General features: G+C 39.9%; 2 protein-coding genes across 2 annotated transcripts in view; both read right to left on the bottom strand.

The window, feature by feature from the left end:
* The window catches only part of LOC108236660 (connector enhancer of kinase suppressor of ras 3), a 40,311-nt gene extending 19,961 nt beyond the window's left edge, over window positions 1-20,350 (bottom strand). Inside the window, exons 1-4 of the mRNA XM_017417486.3 lie at window positions 20,110-20,350; window positions 6,838-7,001; window positions 3,414-3,616; window positions 3,148-3,235 (exon numbers count right to left, since the gene is read on the bottom strand). Coding sequence (XP_017272975.1) covers window positions 3,148-3,235; window positions 3,414-3,616; window positions 6,838-7,001; window positions 20,110-20,161 — 507 coding nt within the window. The 5' untranslated portion in view covers window positions 20,162-20,350. The remainder of the gene's footprint in view (window positions 1-3,147; window positions 3,236-3,413; window positions 3,617-6,837; window positions 7,002-20,109) is intronic.
* Window positions 20,351-22,429: 2,079 nt separating this feature from the next.
* LOC108233122 (glutaminyl-peptide cyclotransferase) overlaps window positions 22,430-24,175 on the bottom strand; it is an 8,114-nt gene continuing 6,368 nt past the window's right edge. The window contains exons 6-7 of the mRNA XM_017411363.2: window positions 23,255-23,371; window positions 22,430-23,147 (exon numbers count right to left, since the gene is read on the bottom strand). Coding sequence (XP_017266852.1) covers window positions 22,966-23,147; window positions 23,255-23,371 — 299 coding nt within the window. The 3' untranslated portion in view covers window positions 22,430-22,965. The remainder of the gene's footprint in view (window positions 23,148-23,254; window positions 23,372-24,175) is intronic.

Here is a 24,175-nt window from a genome sequence, read left to right as displayed (position 1 = left end):
ACAGTGTAATCAGAATCCTACATATAGAACGGAGAAAAACGAGCAGCCACAAATATACAGTTTTTAGTGTAAAATTACATCTTTGCCTACATTTTGCGGGTGCCATAATTGCATAATGTCTTTTGCGGTTCATTCGTGTGTGGAGGAGCTTAAATACAACTCAAACACTCATATAGCACCAATGTGTAGATAACGAAGCTGAGGTAAAATGTGCAATCGTGTTTGCAGAAATGGTCCCCCAAATAGTGTTTAGGTTTTCTACAAATATTTAGATGCAATGGTTCTTTCCACAGTTGTGAGTGGGTGGGCTTGTGGAGTCAGGGGGTCTCTGGAAGTCAAGAGGGAAGATGGCTAGGATGTTTTGTTGATGAGCTGTTGGAGACGCTGATAAAATCTGCAAAGTCAGTCAGAAAACTGTCTACCGTTGCCTCAAAATGTCCCTACACAGCTGCCATACAGCTTGACTCAACACAGCTGAGGCAACAGCTTCTCTTGACAGCTATACTGCTGGTGATGAGGAGGGTGGGGTGACTTTACGAAGATAATACCTCAAGGGTAGTTGTCCTTCAAAACATAGAAGAAATGCTTGTCAAACGGCACAAAAAAACCCACTTATCTCTGTCTCTGATTTTTTTGAGAGCCCTCAAAAGCCCCAACTACTATCAATATAAAGTTAAAGAAAACTGGTGTTATGACATGTAAGGAGTTGTGCCAAGCACAAAGGCGGCTCTGTTGCACTTTGTAAACTCATTGTGCAGACAGTGAATGGGGGTCGGGAAAGTTCCTCTGCATTTCCACAGCTTGCACATTCCACGAGGCTAAAGGGGAGCATCTGTTTTTAAATGCACTTGGCTCATCATCCCGATGGTTTGTTTACACTGACTCGATCTGGATGACTGTGTCTGGCTGTGAGCAATGACTTTACATCAATGTAAATAAAATGTAGTTTGCTCTTTTTTCAATGTTTATTTGGCTGAAAAATGCCAAGGAAAATAATGTCAACTTGTGAAAAAGGAGCCTAAGGATTACGTTATTGTGGTCAAGTTGTAATTTTGTCATGTTTTTTTCAGATGATGACAATCAAAAAGCTTAAAACATAAGCCTAAAGTTTTATAAAAAGCACATAAATGGTTTCAAAAGACATACTTTAGTCCCAAAATCATGTTTCCATAGAAAGTAATCTTTCTTGTCAGACTTGAATATATAGTGGTTTTAGAAAGAATTTAGCTATGCTTGCATAAACAAGCAAGTGCATATTTTCTGCGGCCTATGCCTGGGGAGCCAAAAGGGATTAACTATAAATACATGCTTCACAGTTTAGGAGATCATGAAACAAAACAGTTTAAAAATGGGCTGCAGACATAAGTTGGCATCCTTCCCATCAAGTTTTAACATTTACAAAACTTTTTCTCTTATCATAAAGTGTAAAACCCTGTGAAAGTAAAAACCACAGATAATCATTCTGAAAATCTGTTTGCAACATCAAAACTAATTTTAGATCTTCAGTTAAACCAAAAACAGGGGTGGGATTCTGACTCTGCACTGTGAGAGGCTGAGGGCCAATTCCTTGAATGAACTGATCCCACATATTGTAGACTCGACCCTACAACCATCATGGATCAGATGACCCTCGTAGTGCAGCTTTATGGGCCTTTGATCTGACACCAGAGCGGATCTGCGTGGCCAAGCAATGAACTGACTCAAAGGGGAGGGGCGCTGGCAATGTCTGAGAACCTGGACTTACTTCACACCAGTAGAAATACTGTAACCTCCTGACATTCTGATGTTCATCTGATACCCACTTCTAACATCACTGATGGATGTGACAGATTAATTTCAGTAATGAGTTGGTTTTTTGCCAAAAAAGACATAAACTTCACATCTGCTCCTACAAATTAAGAGCAGGACATATAAAAATTTACTTTTTGAAAAAGGATGACCTCCACTCTGCTGGGTCAGCCAAGTTGAGTGATGTGTTTAAAGCCTTATGTCCCTGCTGCATTGTCTGCAAACAGACAGGCTGGATTCAGGCACAACACATACACTGCATGATCTGAAAAGCTTTACTTTTAAGCTGAAGTTCATGAAGAGTCTGAACAAACCTCATGCTGTACTCCCCATTGTAAAATCAATCACAGAGGCCCAACCTGCTTTATTAACCAGTGCTCTGTTGAGGCCAGCACAAATGATTTAAGTCAAATGAAGCAATAATTTTAAGACCTTATGGCAGTTTAGATACCTAAATGATGGGATTAGTTAGTTAAGACCAAAGCAATCTAGTCAAGTCTTATGAGACTCTTTTCATCGCCTCTCAGGCCCTCATTCTGCACCATGACTCCTGTACGAAACATGACAGTGTGGGAAATGCATGCCTCCCACTTCTCCTGAGTGACCATGACCGAGACGCCCACAGTAAATCACAAGAGGTGCTGAAATCCCAGACTCTGGCGAGGAAAAGGGCACTCTGGGAAAGGAATTTATTTTGATGCGATAGCCCTCTAGAAATGACACCTGGCGTCTCTGCAGCCATGTTCACAAGCAGTGTAGATCCCCGCCATCTCAAAAAAGGGATGAAAGACGAAATGCAGTCTAATGAGTTGATGCTGAAGAAATATGCGCAAAATATATTTTTTTCATACTGCCAACTTGTAAATGCACAAAACTAATAGAAGAGTAACTATGATGTATTTTATCAGTTAAAAATAACATTTATACTGCTTTCAAACAGTTTGTTCTCCTGTTGCAAGCATCTTAAAGAAGCCAAAACAGGAACCACATGACTGAAGGACGACTGCAGCCCGGGGAATGTTGGCAGCCGTCTTTAAAAGACCGCTGGTGGAGTTTTAATAAGCTGGCAACGAAAAAAAGAAACGTTTACCAATAAACGGCTTCTCACCAAGGGGGGTCACCTCATTAGCCAGCACGAGGGGGAAAATATCTCAAGAAAAACAGCAGCTTCTGTTAATAATGTGCTCAGACGGCTGGCTTCAGGCTTATGTCACGGCTGCCAGACCATATTTCCCCTAACTAGCTCTTCTCGCACATTTTACACTGCATGTCTGTGCCCGTGGGTCGGTATGCGCCTAGTGGAAAAAGCTATTATGTGTATGTTTCCATGGGGTTAGCATTTACTGTTAGCATGCAGACCTGCTGAACTGTGGTGGTGAGCTCCAGACACAAATGAATGATCTTGTTCTTGGTCGTTGTGAAGTCACTGATCCCTGTAAGAGGTGTCCTAAAACGAGACAAAAAAGGAGAGGTTAAACAGTGAAACCAAGAGACTGATTGTGTAGTTTATATATTATCTAGGTGCTGCGAAACTGGGGTAGTTAAATTTATGTTCAGCAAATTAAAACAGCTGGCAGCCCTTCTGATATCTGATACAATAAACTGAGCTGATAAAGCATTATCACCTGTCGAGCCAAGCCAAAAGGCTTTTAGCAGCACCAATCAGCTCCACAACAGAGGTAAGGAAGTCATTCTGTGGCTTTCGAGAGATGCTTCCGTCATACGCTGGGGTCTGTCTGCGGTCAGATGTAGCCATGTGTAAACTATTGGTTGCGGCTCTCATCCTCACCACCAGATTCTTCAAGTTATCTGTTTCCACTCCATAGTTCTGAAAAAAGACAGAAAAATGACTAAACATACAAAAATAGAGCACCTTTACTGCAATCAAGCGTAATAACAGCCTAAACTTGGGAGGGGTTTGCAGTTTTTTTTTATCCCTGGGAAAACATGTTGTTTCCTGTACAGTAAGTGACTATAATAATTTCTCTGACAGATAAGATACCATGGGCATAAAATTCCACCCGTGAGTCCCCAGATTAGCTCCTAGGTGTGCACGAGCCATAACATGATTTCTATCAGGTTTACATTCTTCAGCCGGGGTAGCTTCCTGACTTTGCAATTCTCCAACTTATGGACGTTTTTTACAAGCAGAAAGAAGCCACGTCTAGTGCTTTCAAGGGTCACAAGTACAAACACAAATTGGTTGAAGCCTGAGCTGCAATAGAATGCATAATGTTCTATTTAAAGGTGAAACATGTCTGACAAACTACCCTGTAGTGTTTGGACTAAATAAATTGTATTAGAAAACTGAGTTTGTTAAAGGTAAACAGAGGCGGGCAGGCCCAGAGCTAGTCCTGGTGTTGCTGCCAGAAGTGCTGCTCTGTATGTGACATGCCAGCAGCTAAATATGCTTTACAAGGAGCAAAATAACACATGTTTAACAACCGTTGAAAATCTGCAAGTTGTTAGTGTCTCCTTTTATTCTGCTCTCTCTCAAACATATGCGCTAAAATAACGCACACAAATCAGTTCACTCATTTCAGTCCCAGAGGAAACACTGAAGTAAATTGGACTAGTCAAACAGCAGCTGAAAGCAGTTGAAAGCAGCTTCATGCAAGCCACACTTTGCATGAAATGGGTTGTTGCAACATTAAAAAAATATGCCAACAAAATCAAAGAATTTAAGGGGAAAAAAATAAGAGAAAATAGTCATCTGATCTTTTGGCTTCTCACTCAGCCTTTCACATACCCAAAGTGCACAAAAGCAATGTGAGCATTTTCTAAATCAAACATCTTTTGTGAGCTCTTATTAGCAGGCTGCTCACACAGTCCCAGTGCTTCTGACTGCCCCAGTGGTGCTCAGTGAGTTTTTGTCTGACAGTTCCAGCTCAGCAATGGTTCCACCTAAATGCAAGTTTTCTTACACAATTTCAAGCCAAACTTTCACTCTTTCTGCGTCTATTTTAGTAATCAAATTAGAATCAAGAAGGCAGAAGTTTTTCTTGTTTAAGCTCAAGCGGGGACCCTTTGGGGAAAAGATGAATGTGAATCACAGCACACACACTCCCTCGCCTTCATTTTTCAGTCTGATTTGAATGTTAAAATAGAGCACAAATAAAGCATGTGCAAGAGATATCTGTTTAAGATAAAATATTAAAATACACCTCAAGCTAAATTAACCCTAATGCAATTATAAAAAGAGACTTCTTTTAGGTTGTATGCTCAACAACTAGTGGATACAGTTAATGTAAAACATTAGGAGTTAATGGTGGGTCGCAGTAGCTTGAGAACAAATCAAAACATGGTGGGTTTCAACACCAACTCTGCAGAAGACATCATGGCTGATAGATGTCCACCAAAGTGAAATGAATGCCTCTTATTATCCCTGGACAGCACTTTGGACTTGACAGCTTTTGGGTGAAAGAAAAGCTTGATTATGAATGCTTTCTAAAGAGTTATGGGCTGTATTTGAGAACATCAATCACTGTGATTTACGTTTGAAACTGCAAGCAGAACATGACACTATATTAAAGTGATCTTAATAAACAATATAAAAACAGATGGGTCGCAGAGATGAACAGGAAGTGTCTGTCTAAGCAGTAAACAGAAATGCAAATGGTGGGTGGGGGGAAAAAGAAGGATGTATGAGGAAAAAAACATGTTGGGGTGTTGGTGGCTTCACTTCCTGTCAGTAGCAATGACCTTGCTTCGGTTAAAGCAAATTAAATCTGGGGGCCTTTACTTCCTCCCATGGGACACGTAGAAGTCTGAGACCTCATTCCCAATAAGCAAAGCCCTAATGGACAAAAAAAAAAACATTTCAGCTGCACTGTTTTAGTCAGAGGTGAAAGGTTGCTGGGAGTCCAGAAAGCTTGGGCTTAAGTTTGACAAATAAAAAGGAAGGATGGATAACAGGTTTAACACTATTAAACTGCACACACGTTTATTATGCAGACCAACAGCTGCAGACAAAAAAAATTGGAGCAAAATATCAAAATTGCTTGAGATTTTGCTGCAATGATGCAAAAGATTTGGCAGATGTTCAAAAACCTGGGCCTCATTACTGTAACAGTAAAAGACCGTATGGATGAAAGGATGCTCCATATGGTACAATTTCCATGATGAGTAAATCTAAAGAGACAGAAAGGAACAAGCATATATGTGCTAAGTGCTTCCATGTGTCCAAGGCAATGGTAACAGGTACAGAATAATCAGTCAACTAAAAATAAAAGACACGTTACTTTTTTTTAAAGATAAAAAACGACAAGATGCAAGGTAAATGGGTTAAGTGACATTATAAGCTTTTTAAAAACCTATTTAATGTCCTGCTTTCAGTTCAGCATCAAGTAGAAATGCAGCTCTCTTGTAGGAAGACAGACCGAGTTAGATTCTTCTTCTTGGTTTCTTCAGGACTAAAAGTCACCAGGGATAAGAGAGTACTGCAAAGTGTTTTAAGAGAACATAAAGACAAAAATGCTGACGCTGATCAAAACACAGGGACCGCAATCTGGGACTTTTATGGCACAAGAAGTGATAAAACTCCAAATCAATCCCAGCTGCTGGAAAACCTGGTTTTCTTTGGAGCACGGATGAATTTTCATCTCTTTTTCACGCTGAAGGGGGGGGATGTGATGATAGACAGCTGGTCAGTTGTTTCCAGAGGTGAGTAGCTGGAGACAAATGTGATATATGAAATGATCTAAGAGGGAATTACTGCCTCCAAAAATCTCAAACTGCCAAAAAAAGCACATTATGTCGATGATCTGAGCTCTCCTCCTGGCTCAGGGACAGCGCTGTTACACGGGACTGCTTAACGTGTTGTGGTGCCTTCACACCCTGCTGAGTTGTGTGGGAAATGATGACCCTTTCTGCATGGCTGGTTTCTTCAGCTGCCGAACCAGAAACTACAGACTGAGATTTTTTTAATACAGACATTAAGAGCACGTGGAGAAGGTTCAGGAAACCCTTCCTGAACATACAAACAAGCCCTACTATCATACTTGTATCTGTGTAATTGAAACGAAACGAACCAAATAAACATGTACTGACCAGAGCACAGAGCAGATCGACGGCCTCCAGAACCAGTTCCTGGTGTCCGATCCTCGCTACGCCCAGCTCCTCCAAGTCCTGATGCGTGATCTTCAGTAGCTGTTCCCCGCTGATCTTCTCCCGCTCAAAGTTACCAACATACTGCTGCAAGCTGTCATCCAGGCCTAAACACATATGAGAGAAAGGGAAAAAAAACATATAAGACAAGTATGACAGAAAAAAGTATCTTCTTTTTATTCACAAAGTTATTTGCTACAGAGGGAATGTTTTGAAGTGGGTTTCTGTGGAGTAGTTACGAGGAGTCAGTGTTTTACCTGCAGTAGAGAGCGTTTAGTGTGATCTCAGTTTGTAATAGAGTGGAGGAATTTTTGCTAAGAAGTCAATCTAACAAAGTATGACCCATTCAAGAGAAAATAACTCAAACATCAACTACTTTTTACAGCTGTTCAACCAAATGATGTTGGGGATTTTTATGTTGTATCACTTTTGTGTCACATACTTACTCTGACTTATTAAAAAAAAAGTGTTAGTAGTTCCAACACGGACACCATTCAGTGTAAAAAACACTTTAATGCAAAAGTAACATCATGTAAAAATGTTCAATAACGCTTTCACCCAACCACTGCAAAATCTTTAGGTTTCACTTGTTTTAAATGATGGAAATGTACCCTTTAATGGTTCCTGCTCTGAGTACCTGTTAGCTTCTTTTCTCTATGAGAGTTTCTCTTAGATTCTCCAAACTGAGATCACTCTGACCACTTTCCACTGCATGTATGATACTCCACACACTCCATTTTAAAGAATCCAAACTATCCTTCAGTGCAAGACAAATCCAATACAGCCAAATGTCATCAAGTTTATTAACACATGTCCTAATTGTACAAGTGTCCGTGTGTGCACAGTGCAAATAAGGAACAGGTGGGACAACCATTTTTGCCAGATAAACACACCATAAACAGAGTAACGGTTGACACCACTAAGTCTGTTAAGCTGGGTAAACAATGGGTGCTATATTTATGTGTGTGGATGAACTGTGCGTGTGTGTGTGTGGGTGTGGGCACTTGCAGGAAACGTGCCAGTATCAGGGACAGCCCATCAATTCTATTTAAAGTTCCAATCCCAAATGGGTTTGACCGTTACAACACCAACTGCTGCCGTCACTGGATGTCGAAGGATGTTAACTTCCATAAAATACAATGAAAGCGGGATTTTCTGACCTTCTCCACTGTCAGCGCAAGCAAACACAAATGCTCTCCCTATACATGCAACAGAGGGGGAAAAAGAAACTTTGTGTGTGTTGAGTTGCGAAGAAAAACGCCATGTCTCTCCCCCATCAAAGAGCGCACAGAGAAGTGGCAGCTGCAGCTCCATGGCCCTGTGCCCTGCATCTCTGAGAGACCCGTCAGCTGCAAGACACCCCAACTCCTTCCAACCACACCACACACAAAACACTGCACAAATAACACGATTCAGACTCAAACATATGCTTCAAGACGGAAAAACGATTACTTTGGATATTGTTTCATACGGGCAGAGCTGGAGGTTGAGTGAAAAGTCTGGGCGTGTTTGGTGTTTACTGCAGCACCTGATGTCTTTATGCCTCGGTTCCACTCAGTGTGTGCACCTGTTGCTGACAGTTTGCATACAGGAAAAACAACCGTGGTTGTGTGTGTGTGTGTGTGTGTGTGCGCGTGCAAGCAAGTGCAAAGGGTTAGTCAGTGCTGACCAAACACGAGCAGACAGCTTGCATTATAAAATCAGCAGCACTGCATCAGCGCATTAAAGCACATATGAAATTAGTTTCTGCTGAAGCACAAAAATCTAACACAACATTTAGTGCTTTTTAAAAGCGCTTCGTTTTAAGGCACTAATGGGAGAAAAGACATGAAATTAATTTAAGTTTAGACCTTAACTCTTATCAGACTTTACTGACAACTGGATTCAGACAATAGCTTCTAAATATCACTGACGTATTCAAAACAAACACTTTGTTCTGACTAAAGCTGAATCAGTTTGTTTTTTTCATATCAGAGATCTCTGCATTCAGATTTGATTTGTTGTCCTGTCATTTGATAAGAAAATAAAAATAATGAGGCTAAGTTTAAAAAATGTGATGTCACGTACTCCACCCACCAATCAGAATTTACAATATTTGAATCAAAGTCTCAGGCAGGAAGATAATAAGCTCAATTTTAAGACAACTTACAGTGTTAATTATCTGATTTTTTAAAATTTAATAAAGGTTTAATTGATAAAACAAGCTGTTATTTAGGGGGTCTTTAAGGTTTGAAGTCAAGGATAGCTCAAATGTACCTTTGCCATCTATAAAAACTGTTTTAAAAGCCATTATACTCCATTACAGCAACAAAGTCCACTTACACCTGGAATACTTGTGAAATCCCAATTCATGTGAGAACTTCAGTCACAAGGAAAACCCTTCAAGATAATCATTAGCCTACACACAAGTCAAGTCCAGTTAGCCTCATTACATTCTACTAATTCCTAGGCATTTTAATTCTTAGGCAAGACTTCAGAGAATTTTGTTAGAATAAACTCTGACTGGCTGGCATTCTCCGAAAGAATTTACTTCAAACTGAAAGAAAGAGACTGAGTGCCGACCGGAGCCAAATACAAACACCGAGCCAGTCGTCTAATGTGATTAGAAGAAAACAAAAGACTTGGGATCTGGAGGAGACAAAGTTTCTCCTTCCTGCTGTGTTAAAAAGGCATTTCCTGAGGAACAGTGCCACCGTCCTCAACAGTAAAAGAGAAGGCTGTCGTTTGAGCTACCAAAAGACTGTTCGTGGCTCGCTTAGCTAAATTATTTTAAAGCCACAGGATATGATTTCAACATACTAGACTCATGAAGATGGTCTGGAAATGATGTTAGGTTCTGCTTCTGCTAACTGATGGGCTTTCCATTAGGCTTTTTTCAGTTTTATTAATTTGAAAGATTTTCAGATGTGAGAATTTAGAAATTCTCTCAAGCTTTTAAGCAGAAGAATTAAGTTTCTTTACATGCATCACAGAACGACCTGTGACACTGTAAGGCTGAAGTAAACAGAGTGAAAATGTATTCTTCTCACACCAACTTCCAAGACACAAAAGAGGAAAAATGGAAACACAATATTTCCTGCAGACTCAACACCTTCAGAGGGATTTTTTAAAAAAAGAGGTTGCCCTTACAGTGGGCTTATAAAACATTTATTATGTCTCAATCAATGGCTGCTAGGGTGTGTATGTGTGTTAGACTATCAATTTTCATTAAGGGCAGAGAACCCAGTAAAAGAGATAGAGTATCACGTTATGGTGAAGTGAGTAAAAGGGGAGGCAGAGGGGAGAGACGTGTGAGTGCTTTTCAAAAGCCTGCACAGGATGAAACGTTTTACAGAAGCTATAAAACTCCTCCAAACTGCTTGGCAAATGTTCTCAAACCAGACCAGGTGGGTGCCGCAGAAACAGGGGCGTACTCACACAGAAATCTGCAGATCCAACAACTGCACCGCCAATAAGCTTAGGCAAGCATTTTCCCCTCAGTAGAATTTCATTTAGATCATTTAGGTACTTTTATCAACTAAAAAACAACAACAAATATTTGAAAAAGTTTATTCAGCAAACAAAATTAGTCTAAATTTTAGTAAAGAAATTAAGAAATTTGCCAGTAGATACAATTTTGACTCACACATAGCTCACAAATTAAACAGAAATACTACCAGCTCTCTGATTTTACATTTCTTTTGTTTTGTTGTATTCTTTGGCTTCAGATCAGACGACAACCCCCCCCCCCAAAAAAAAAAAAGAAAGCTGTTCACCGTGTGTCTTTCTTACCACCCACCAACTCAGTTTCAGTAAACAGTCATTACGTGTAGAACAGGTTACCAACACATCTTCAGTGTATGTATGAATAAACGCTCTCAAACGGGCCGATTTCTGGACAGCTGGAAAAGCAAGAACTGGACAAGCTGAGTGACACAAATTGAACCAGACCCAGTTGGAGGCCAATAAAAGAAGCGTAAACAATAATTTTGGGGTATTTAACCAATAAAACCTATAACACTTGAAAATAGAGTTTCATTCTTACTCTAAACAGTTGATATACAGAATCATAAAACACCAGACTGGGTATAAAGTGGCATCTATAAATGATAGCTCTGGGTCTTTTGTGTTTGTGTGACAACCAACATTAAAACAAAAAGTGTTTGAGCAATGGAATCTTACTCAACTTCATTGGTTTGTCTAAAAAGAAACAGTTTAATTTTGATTAATAATGCATCCAATGAAGCTTTAGGTTGCCAGCATTTGGTTCTCAGGGGTTTGATTACACAAGTGAAAGAGTGAAACGTCCCACAGAGACGACCAAACTAGCTCCCTCCCCCATCTTTGAACCCCTCCTTGTGCTCCCAGTGGGAGCTGTAGCCACCGTGTAACAACCACACACACGCACAAACCAATATCCCCACTGAGGTGGCCAGTGGGAAAGCTACTGGGTGTAGAATAGCAAAGCCACTGTAACTCCACTGTCTTTATACGTAAGCCCGGCCTCTGAACCTGTGGGGAACGGTCAGGAATTTGACTCATTGTTCTGCACTGAGCAGCTCCATTGTGGGAACTTGCAGCTCTCTGGCACAATGGTCCCCGTCTGGACCCGGCGTGCTGTAATTAAAAGGGAAAGGAAAGCTCTTCACGGCTACTGCTAAGCTATTCTCTAATGCATGACTTCACAGGACGACAACAAAGCAGGCACACACTTTGAGCTGGGGACAGGAGTGGCACAACAATGCTGTTCATCTCGCCTCATCTGTGGACTGCAGTGAATGCTACTTTTCAATCCCAAACAAGCCATAAGTTCAGGAGAAAGCTTCTGAGGTTTGAATCCTGAATGACTAAAATTCTGAAGATCTGCTTCAGTGACTCCTGCAAAAGTTCATGCAGTTCCTCAAAATATACAGGCTGGTTTGGAACGAAGACAGGATTTCCTAGTACGATCTGACCCCCAGAGACTTATTTTCAATCTTATCATTGATAACAATGAGTGTTTTACTTCATGTACCCTTAATCTTAAACATGGATAACTACAAAATGGCAGCTCCTTGTCTGAAGCGGGTTTCCTAAGTGAGAGGAAGCAGCTGAGTCCAGTCCCTCCACTGGAAGACAAAAGCAGCTCTGTCTCTTGCAGGGTGATGGATGATGACCGATGAGAGATGTGGGTTTAAAGGTCACGAGGCTCTTAAGGTTTAAACACATCAGAAAGCAGGAGTACCATTTCAGGTTGCAACAGGATGAAATATTCACAGTGAATCTAAGAAAATATCAAGCTTTGTTGCTCTTTTTAGCTAGAAAAAACGCACATTGTTGCAAAACTTACAAAGAATTTTAATGGCAGTATATGGGGTGCAAGTTGTCAAACTCTACAGGCAATCAGAGGACAGATTTTGTTTGATATATTTTTGCCCAACACTGTAAATAGGTCTGCAGTATGCCATAAAATCCAATCAAATTGTTTTGTTTTTAATATCAATTTGATTTTTCAGCCACTCCATGCCTAACCTCACAGTTACTTATAACCACGAGCATAAATACAGATCAAGAGTAACAACGATCTAAAAATGCCAGCCACTCCTCCCTCCTTTTCTGCTCTTTGTGTCGTATCTACTCCTCCACCCATCACAAAGTTTTCTCTTTCCTGGCCCCTCCAACTTTTATATTGTTGTGGTTCACCACGTTGACATTTAACTCAAGACAGTCAATCTTTGTGTCCAGAAAGTTCACATTATGATAGACGATGTAATTTATCCACCTTTAGGCACTACAGTGTTCAGAATAAAAACATTCATTCTGGGTGAGCTCGAGAATGACTTTGGAGGGTGAGATTGTTTCAACAGGACGTCATTTAGATTTTACATACACCTACCTACACTGAGAGAAAACTTTAATTAAAGAATGGCATGCTTTGTAAAAAAAAAAAAAAAAAGAAAAAAAAGGGGAATGAAAACAAAAGAAAAACTAAAGAGGAGGCCTTTTTTTTTTCAAAAAGGGACATCCCAGAGGAAACTTTATCTTGGGCTTTTAGCCACTGAGACATAACATGTGAAAGGACAAGAACAAAACAAAAACAGAAACCTTGGTGTGGTAGTTTCCCATCACATGTATGGTGTATGATCAGGGTGGCCCTGCATGCTGATTACAGACCTATTTAACAGCACCATAATAGCTGCCTATGGAAACCACAATAAAGATGAATACGGTTTGGGGGGAGGAAATGAGCCCAACTCATTTAATTTGCCATGGGAATGGAGCGCTAGGCACCATCTTACCATTACCTTTGAGAATATTTTTAAGCAGAGCCAAATTCAAGCTCGCATTGTGTTATTTTAAAGCATGGCGATGCCTTACTTGGCTTTCAGACAGACAAATGTGGCAGACAGGAAAAAGCCTTTAATTAAACTTCAGATAACACCACATTGCCCCAGTGGCTCATGCGCTCAAGTGTGGTAGTTGTTAGATTCCCATTAATGTCTTCGGATAAAAACCTGTTAATTCCCATTAATCTCCCAGAGGTCAAATCATCCCTCAAATCTTGTTAAAAAGCTTGTCTGAAAACTAGACAGAAAGACTCCGCTGCTAAACTAAGCAGAGCGTTTACCTGATAGAGAATCCATCTTTGGCAAATCCCAGCTGGAGCTTTTTGTTTTTTTCCCTTTAATGGCAATGTAAAATGCTAATGATGGTCACTCACTCATTCACAACGGCTGTCTGCAAGAACTGGCCAAGGCTGGAAATAAAATTAAGGTTACTACAATGGAAAGGGAAGTTGGAAGAGCCAAGAAATCATGGGGAGAGATTAGGCTTTAGGGGATATATTGGAGCTTTATAGCAGGCTTGTGTCCGGGTCAGAGGAAAAGAAGACACGGGTCAAAAACACTAAGAGCATCATTAGTTTAGTTATGCAGAAGTCTAACCAAAATGACAAAAACATACATAAGAACAGATTTACATGCAACAAAAGACACAAACATGAATCTAGAAGTCTGAGGCCTTAGTGAAAATTTCATTGTGACTCATATTCTTTGAATCCATATAAAAAGGAGCAGTTGAATGAATTATGCAATGTAAGACATCAGTAGTCAACCTACAGGCTGTGGGCAGCTGATCCTGTTCTCCCAGCGGTGAGTGATGAAGGAAGAGGAGGGTGAGTCATCTTTTCAGTGACAGATATCAGTGACTGACAGTGTGTCATACACAGGCCACGACATGGCACCTCTGACGCACGCAAACAATGCACGTTATTCTCCTGATCTGCCTTTGATATCACAACACTGAGTTTTAAGGATCAAAATCAATAAGGGATTCATCACAAACACACGTGACGACTTCACTCAACATATGCAAACCACACTCCTCCAACCTGCAGGTGAGGTGTTTGTAGTCTTGCTGACACTTGTTGTTGGACCTCCCAAAAATGGATAAAAACAGACCTTCATATTCCTATAACTAATTTAAACACCACCTAACAGGGTGACACACACAAACAGAAATATCTGCCAAGTGACGTGGTTTTCCCAGGCGTTTGTGCCAAAGGAAACAAAAGGATCAACAGAATCACCAATGATTGTTTTTTCAGGTCGGGATTCTCTCAAAGAGGAGACACCACTCCCTGCTCAAACAAACCGAAAAGCCATATTTTCTCGAATATCCTTTGTTCAAATCCAGAAAACAAAAACAGCTTTGTTGGAGACCTGCTGGAGTCTTCAACCTTTCTTTTGTCCAGCTCAGGACGTATATGAGATATGCAGCTGATAATTAAATTACGCAAAGAGGACAAGTGTGAGAAAGCACGCATAATTGGCTGATAGGTTTTCTAATGTGCTAGATGATATGATTGACAGCTGGGTTTAATTAGATGAGTAAAGACAAAAGGGTTGTTTTTTCCAGGAGGTAACGTCTGTGATGGAAAATTCACCTGGCAGGAAGAGAAAGAAATCCTCCAGACAGAGTATGGCTTCACTGCTAAATGCTTGTGGAATTTTCTGAGGACTCCCTGACCATCTTCTGCTCATAAATGAAATGAAAACAGAAGCTTGGCACAACAGTGTCATCTTACGAGCTTTATGACTTTCCAATTATAAAATAAGCTGAAGCTTTTATGTGCTGCAGACCTGCACTTAAAAACCACATACAAATACAAAAACAGTGTTTACTGATTTTTTTAATTTATTCCTCAGTGCAGATTAAACAAAGTTATGCTCTTAGATGTCAAAGTAATATCAGTGGTATTACCCTTTATCTGTCACCACTTTCTAATGTAAGCAACCACAGAAAAACAACAAAAGAAAGTGGAAACAGAAAGACAAGAATGGAAACTTGAACAAATTTAATGATACATTAATGCAATACTAATGCCATGATGTCATAAAAGTATCAACACTATACAGAAAGAAGTAAGCAATTTCACATAAAAGTTTAAGATTGTATTTCATACAGAGCATGAATTTTTTCACTTTAAGAAACAATTATATAGTAAGTCAGTGTCTGTGGAGGACTGAAAAGACTTGTCTGGACATGTTCAAAACAAAACTGATCATTCACTCAGTCAAGTGTCATGTAAAAGCTAAACATGGGATAATGTTTTACCGAACTAGATCACTTTATTATCATACTTACATTCCATTCTGTTACAATGAGAACAGGTGGGAGCTTTGATTGTCTTTGACCAAAAACACCAATGTTGTTTTTTAAACTACTAAAAACAACCGATGGCTGCAAAATATAAGAAGACTGACTCCTTAACCATAGATGTTGGTTTGGTTTAGTAAAAAATATTTACCACATTCTTCTCATGTTCTTGCAATTTAAGACTCAGCTATATTAAAATACCTCAAATATATAAGTAGCCAGAAGAGCTACAGTCATATATTGCAAAAATTCTATGGTATTCTTTATGTCCCAACTTCTGACAGACATACTCTCATTTCGCCTGAGGTGCATTTCAAATTTTTTTTTTTAAATTTTTACTCTTTACCAAGCAAAGCTCAACAGTCAGCAGGTCCCACTGAGCTGTGATCACCTGGGAGTTTTGCAATTCACATTTTAAATTTGAATGAGCAGCAAACAGGTCTACCCTTGGGCTGGCTCGTTTGTGGGGAGACACTTCGGCTCCTGTTCTCACACTGTGAGAAAACCTGTTCAACATCCATGCAAATGCAAACAGAGATTGCTTTGCAGATAAATGAGATGAAGTCGGTAAACATAATATCTAAAACACATGCTATTGTCTTGTCATTGTCCTTAGAATATAAGATTAAGCTACATTAACAAGTTAGCATTTCTCTCAAGGACTCCATATGTTGGAGCTTTCGGGGGGCTTTAAGGCTTCGATGACTGGACTGTGTGAGAAACGAGCTGCACAGGAACTAACAGTGACAGAACGACTCCCCGGGGGGAATCCTCTTACACCACTTCCCCTGAACACTAAACACCATTTCTTTGGAAAAGCAACATCGTTATCCACCAACAAATGGAAGACAAAATAAAAGAAAAGTTCTGAATGACTGAATGAATGGAAACTAGTGAATGTAAAATACAAGAATTGTAACTTTTAGGGCAGACAGACTTTTGGTTAAACAAATTATAGCAGACAGTCACTTCCTTTCCGGAGCACAGCCACCGGCGGGGGCAAACAAACTTCCGTTGTTCTTAAAGAACATGTTTGGGTTAAGTTGACAACACAATCTGTACAGCATAAAGCTTTCTAAAATAGATTAATGATGCCTGTGAAGGCTATCCAAACAAAGAACTCCACTTGCGAGCTCTAAAACAGTGGTGAGGGAAGCCTTTAATAGGAGTGAGGTGTCTGCACAACGTCTGCTCACACGGCTGCTTAGGAAGTTTCTGTTTTCGCCAGATAAGGATCACGGGCCATCATCGCCCACACCTAGCTATCATCTCTAAAGATAAGGCTGGTCAAGGCATCCAGCGGTGACGTCACTCATCATGTGAAGACTCAAAACGCAATCCTGTTATTCTCTCTGACATATACTTGTCCAAAGAGAAAAGAACATTTAGCACACGTCTGCCACTTTCATGACCATCTAATTGCCTTCTTGGCACATTGATGCAACCTAAGAGGAGATACAGGGATGCAACTTGCGACCACTTTTGTTTTCACATGGAATAATGTTATTTTATCTAATCATTCTGGTCTGACTTTTGGATGGGAGATAATGCTCATTCAGTCTTCTTGATATATTTGGCACTTAACTATCTGTATGTATAACAACAGGCACAATTGAGCACTAAATAAACTGAAAAGGTTTTCATCTTAAATGTTACAATTGACATATAGAGTTGGGATCACTTAATATGGACGTTTTTGGGTCATGTTTCACTCTTGGAGCAATCTGAAAGTGACCATTCTAGGGACTGCACTTTTAATGTTTACATAATGTCGTTTGGCTCAAACACTAGACACACATGTGCAGCTGTAGTTCCTTGTACTAAGAGGTGGCAGAACAGGTTCATTGTTCGAAACGCACTTAGCCGACAGATAGCCACTAGATGAGAAGCTGAAATTATGACTTATTGCCTAAAATAATCAATAGAATTGACATTTCCAGATATGTAATTTTATTGTTTGATTCACCGACGTGTAAGTGAAAAAAATCCTGCAGTGTATTCAGTGTCTTGGTCTATTAAAGAAATTGGAACAAAGCCATCCAGTCAGACAGTAGTTGTGCAAGTTTTTATGTCTGGGATGCCTTGTTAAAACTTGGCAATTTTACGCGCACCATCGCCAAAATGTAAAAACAAAGCAGGGGGAAAAAAATGATTTGCATTTGGTGAATGAGCCTGAGACAGCTCAAATACAACCAGTCTGAAATCCAGGCTATATCTGGAAAAAGACTTATAGCGCACAATTTAAACTTTTTTATGCGTGCAATTATAGAACTAGATGAAGTCATTCAAGTCTAACCACATTTTAGTCTCAAAAGCAAGCCAGATTCCTCAAATAAATTCACTGAAACTATATTGTCATTAGCAAAGCGCATATTTGCCTGGAGGTCAGCAGTCCTGCACATGACATGTGGCATACCGATCACACGCCACCACAGGAGCAGCTGAAAGATCAGAAGCTTGTGTTGAAGGAAAAGTGCTTCAGGGCATCTCTGGCCCCTAAACAAACAAAAAAAACAACAACAAGTGTTTAAATTTAAAGAATCAAACCCCTTTCACTGGCAATAAACATCTATCAACAATCACTTAATCTGTTTTTAACAATGCGAGCGATTACCGCTGGCCTCAGTACATGAGAGCTATCACTGTCCTGCTGAGAAAGCAACCAGGAGCAAATGCAGGGGGTAAAGGTCTCCATGCTGAGACGGACATTTGACTTCTGTCACACACATACAGCAACTCTGCAAACACCCTTGTTTAACATTGGTGTGAACGTCAACAAGAGGGCACAACCCTGAGTGTTCTTCAGGAAAACAAGACCAGCGTTTACATGTTGTAGTTGGGGACTCCACATCTTTCGCTTTTCTCGAGAACGGACAAGCTAAATTGTCATAAGACATAATAATCGACACAAAAATCTAAAAAAAAGCAATGCTGCATATGCATTTGTTTATTTTATGGCTCTGACTCACTTGTTTGCAAGGTAATTGTAGTCTACACCCATAGAAAGCACCTATAACTAAAGCAATGGGGTATTTTGCGAAGTCAAACCTCAAAGAAGGGAAGGAAGATTTCAGATCTGGTTCTAAAAGCTTGTAGCTAAATCTCAAGCGCAAAGACAAAACTGCAATAACCTCTTCTGGTTTACTATAAACACGACAATCTGGTATTTAGCCATACCCCCAAATTAGATATAAACCCAAGCTGACATGCAGTGTTCATGCTCCACCACCAAGTTTGGATGTGAAAGAGGCGGATGAAATGTTCTCACGAGCGGCAGAGTCCTTCACCGCCACCGTGTTTGCAGAGGGGTCCGCAAATCGGGTTGTCAGGACCTGCACAGACATCTGCTGAGTCAGATTTTTTCAGGAGCCCGAGACCCAGCGGGGCTTGTATAGATAGCTAATCCATGTATGTACTGACTGGGCTTCTTTTCAAAGGACACACGGACACAAGCCTCCCCCCCACACACAATCCACTCCCCTTTGACTCCCAACTGACACGCATGCCTCAGTCTGGGCAAAAAATAAAATAAAGCCCGAGCTGACTCATGCATATGAAATCAAAATGGAAATCACCTAGGATTTGTTTTGAGAAGTCAATTTAGAGCAAAACAACTTTTCCCCGACCCACTCCAAAAGGCCTCAACTCACTTTTGCTTCACGCTATAAACAAACTTCACAGTTTCTGTATTTGGAAATGGGATCACTGTCACTGATTAAACCAGTGCTTTACATTCCATTAAACCCCACATTGCTTAGACATACTCAAGCTGTGACCGAAGTCGGTGATTATTGATGTCTCTATCATAGCAAGCATTCCTTCCCAGCTTGAAAAAAGTTGAGTCTTTTCTGGAGTTTTAGACTCTTCCCTGCTCCAAAAAAGTAAGTTTTGTGGAATTATTAAGCATTTATTTTAGGTGCTTGGCTTTAATATCATGTCACAGCTCGTGTTTATGTTCCTTTTTTTATCTGAAACCCCATGTCAACAACAACTGTAAGTAAAAAGATAATGTATTAGTGTCAGTGTGAGTAGGGATTTTGTTCAAAAGGAAGAAAAACAAAATGTAACAGGACTGACATCATTTGAACTTCCTCAGAGGTTCACCACAGCAGAGGAGTGAGTTTAAAACTCAGCTCTATCATATTACAATGATACCAGTATGCTCTGTTACATTAAATGAGTTATAGAAGTTAGTGTACAGGCTTATGCATTAATATAAATCATAATTCTGCATTCAGACATAAGCAAGTTCCTTTTATATACAATTCAGACCTAAAGTTGTTATAAAAAACAAAGCATCTGAGCTCCAAATAAACAATGATTTGACTACAATGTAAATGTTTTAACCAAGCTTTCCAATAAGACTGCTGAATGACAGTTTTTCCTCAGCTTGCAGACGCTTGGAAGCGAGAGTAAAGAGGGAATGTGCTTCTTTTGTTGTGCGCCTGAGTGAAGGTATGCTGTCACACTGGAGCAGTTTCTACGAAACTAACTGGAGGAAACTGAGTCACAGGAAGACATGTCAAATGAATTAATGTGGACAAATGCTGACAGTCTGGCACGAGCTTTAAACCTCTGTTTAAAGTGCTTCAGACTCACCTTTCATCCAGTCAACAACCTGTTTCGGAGTCCACTTTGTTATCGGCTCCATTACGTCTATCTTCTTCAGGGACAAAGCAGACGAAGACAAGCCAACATGGGAAGGACTCCGGCAAAGAATTAAACTTTAACTTTAAGCCATCCACTGTTATATACCTCACAGCAGCTCGGAGTGTTGTCGTGTGTTGGTGTTCCCTCATCAAACAACTGAGAAGCAGCACACATGACTGCTGGGGGCTGGACGAACATCCCCCACAGCTCCTCTGTGAACCGACTGGGAAGCGCGCTGCCTTCAGGGGCTGCCGGAAACAGTGGGAAAAGGCACAACCCATTCCCTAAACAGCTAACCAGTGAGCCGCAACACAGCTAACTTTACTTAGATAGTATTAAGCTCACGTAGTCTTGTAATTTATTGTATTTTTATTTAGCTCGCATTTTTAAATATTAAATTAAGGTTAATTTTACAATTAGGTTTTGTTTAGTTTTTTTAATCAAAACTAACTAGTGATGAACTACTTTTATGTCATTTTCCCCCCGAATAATCTTAAACAAAAATCAATCCCCAAAATTTCTCCGAACCCTAAAATTTCAACACTAAATTATTCGCCGCTTTGGGATCAGTGAGTTCTAATTTACGGAGAGCACTGAAACGCAGCATTGTGATGTAGGTGTTTTCTCGGGAGTCACCCGCCCTCGTTTGAAGATTGAGGCATGTTTTGCAAAAACAGTGTTGCCCAGGATGTTGTTTTGTCTTAAATTAAAAATCTCATTTCCTATTGTTGTTAATCACTGTATCTGTTGTCATTAAGTTCTTGTTTATTTGTCTTGTTTAGGGTTCACAAGTCTCTGTCATGGCTATTTCGTTGGTCAGAAGCTGAAAATAAATAAAAAAAAAAACCCACTGTATTTACAGCTCTCAAGACATTGAAAAAATAAAGTCTTCAATATATAAACTGTCTATTTTTCCCCTCAAACACCTATACCAACCACTCCATAATTTAATGTAAGAAAAACAAAAGAGAAGGCCTGTAAATGACTCACTACTGCCCTCTTGTGGTAACTTCAAAAATAAAACTCAACTCAGCTCTGCAGTAAAACACATGCACAAAACAATCATTTAAATTAACTTATTTTCTCAAAAATTAGATTATGATAAAACTGTAATGCAGGGCATAACAAGTCTAAAAGTTATCCAAGTCACACTGAAGACTTAATTTTACAACTTTATGAGGAAAGCGGCTGTTATATATTTTGTTTTCTTCCAAATTAATCAAAAAGACGAGCAAGGTGAAAACACTTTTTGGGGAAGTGTTTTGAGTGACAGGGACTACATATTAAATAAATTGATGCGAAAAAGTCCCATGTTTTAACTAGAAAAGTCAAACATAATGTAACATGATGCAGACTGACGTGTCACAGTGGGGCAACAGGTGGCTCCAGATGTTAACAGAAAACATAGAGATCACATTTCGCTGAATTCATGTTTAATAAAGTGACCAAAAGGAGCTTAAGACAAGACTTTGTGGGTTCGCTGCATGTGTACTGCTGTTTAAAATTTAACTTATATGCCTGGTTTATGGTGCTCTGGAAACTTTGTTGCACTTTAAATGCCTTTTTTTCAAAGTTAAACCTTTTCAAAGACAGTAATCTTGTTTGGCTTCCTTATTGTTTTCCAACATACTGAAACACACCTGGAAGTCCCAGCCCTGACAAATTTTTCCACCGCCACGCAGCTTGAAGTTGTTGTTCACTCTGCACTATAATCAGCTGCAGATGAAAGCTGAGCTGTTATTAGACTCCGACATGCATCGATATGCAGACTAAAGCATGCTGGAATTTATATACAACTTTCTGTGATGCTTGTCCTCTTCTTTTTGCTCAGGCTTGCTGCTTTTCCTGGTGGCACAGTAGAAAAATGCTGAAACAAGCCACACTTTTAATCTCTTCTTCAGATAAGATGCACAGTCTTTTGTTTTGAATTGTTGCTAGGCGTCAGTGTTTCTAGCAGAAGGGGTCAAACTCTAATTTCATCTTTCATGGGAGTGGTCTGAAGTGAGGAGGATTTGGGTGGTGTGGAATTCAGGGAAGGGCCCCTCGATAGGATTAAAGGAATCATGAGATCACCGCTGAAGTGAAGCAGAAGGAAGGAAAAAGGGCTCGGCCTCACAAGGGGAAAGGTCTGATGGAAAAGGCGTGAAACAAGAAACAGGAAAATCTGTTTTGCGTATTATCAGCTTGTGAAACAGATCAATTCATCACATTGAAAAGGCACTGGCTATGGCTTTATCCCCGGCTCTTGAAACAATATGTCACTCCATACTCCTTTTCTGCACAAACATTTATTCACTCTCAAAATACAGGATTCCAGATTTGGCAGTGTGTATTATTCTGGCATTTACATTAAAAGCAGGTTTATAAAATCATATAAACAGAAGCAGGCGCATGAGACATCAGCGCAGGAAGTAATCCACTTCTCCATGCAGGATGACAAAAAGGCTTAGAGATGTTGCTTCAGTAAAAATTAACCCTACTTCCTGCAAACAACATGTTTGCTCTCTAAACACTGAACAGATTAGCAGTGATAGAGGAAATGTCACATAACCTGCAGCTAAAACAAACATTGTTTTGTGTGGATGGTCCTACTGCATTGATCAAACAAAATAACAGATCTGAAGACCTCCATATTCAGCTTTTAAAATCATTAGACAAGAAAAAATACTTTGCTTTCAGGATAAAAATCTACTTGAAAATAAATTCCCTGCAGTGGGTGCTCATATGTTGAGTCGAGTTGAGTGTTTTCTTTCAGCTGGAGGTCTACAGTGTTTCAAGATGAGCTCTAAAGATGATCAAGAAGGTTTATGGAGCATTTTGAGGGTTTGTAGGGACAGTAGGTCTGGCGTTGAGGTATTCCAGGACAAAAATCAGAAGGATCTTGCTGAGGTTTCCAATTGTGGGGCGATCCAGGTTCTCTTCGTCATCTTCAAACCTGTGCCATACAGACGGAAAGCTAGCGGGGATGAGGTGGAGGATCCGAACACCTGAAGGTGAGGAAGAGGTTAAAGGTCATCTAAAGTCAGTAACATTAAAAGTTTTTTTGTTGTTGTTGTTTGAAGTTGTGGTTGTTGTGTCATATAATAATGCACACCTCTGTTAAGGAACGGTATGTGATCATCAAAAACATGGCCTGCAGGAACACCAGGCCAGAAATACTGCACACTGTTAGGATGCTCCACAAGCTGGTTCATGGAGTGCAGGCGCTTCTCTGAGTTTATAAAAGGAGGACAGAATGTGCAGCTGTTAGTTAACTGAAGGGAAAAACAAAATAGTGTCAAAAATCCTGTCACCACTTCATCACCTGCCATCCACATAGATATACATAAACAAACAATTCTTTTACAGTCATTAAATATTTCATTGTTGCTTTTAGGAGAAAATATTGAATCACCGCATTTACAAAAAGTTAATCAATCATCTTCTGGGCCTTCAGACTGTTTAAAAGCAGGTCCTCCAGCCCACCGCTGTATAAGAATTAAGACATTAACACAAACCGCTATAGTTTTCGGTTTGTAAACATGACGGTAGCAGTTTTTGACGGGTAGCACTGACCGTTAGACATCGCTGTTTAGCCGAGCTACGGTAGGAAAATCTGACAAGGAAGCACAGATCGTCAGAACACCGGCCGTAGGCGCGAACGCACACTGACCGACGTCATGACGTCATTAATTTAGTTTAAAAAAAAACGTTGTTTAACTTTCGGTTCTTCCCTCGACTACTCTTGAAAAACAGAAAATAAAATAGCTTCTCATCACAACACCTAATTGGTGTTAGACATCATATGGGTTTGCAGTGAACTGTTGTAATATTTTTATTATTTAGGCGGTTTTCTCCGCCAGAAGTGGTATTTCGCTTTTATCTAAATAACATTCGGGTTGAATGTTATTTAGATCATTAATTATCCAACAACTAGTTAATTTACCAACAAGTCTTTAACTGTGTTTATTCATCTCATCATGGACAACAAGTCCTGTGAATTTGGAGACATTTGTTCTTTTTTTGCAAAAGTTAC

Source organism: Kryptolebias marmoratus, linkage group LG10, assembly GCF_001649575.2.
Source record: "Kryptolebias marmoratus isolate JLee-2015 linkage group LG10, ASM164957v2, whole genome shotgun sequence".
NCBI classification, from domain to species: Eukaryota; Metazoa; Chordata; class Actinopteri; order Cyprinodontiformes; family Rivulidae; genus Kryptolebias; species Kryptolebias marmoratus.
The sequence above is the reverse complement of the archived record's forward strand: the minus strand, read 5'-3'. Positions and strand labels throughout refer to the sequence as shown.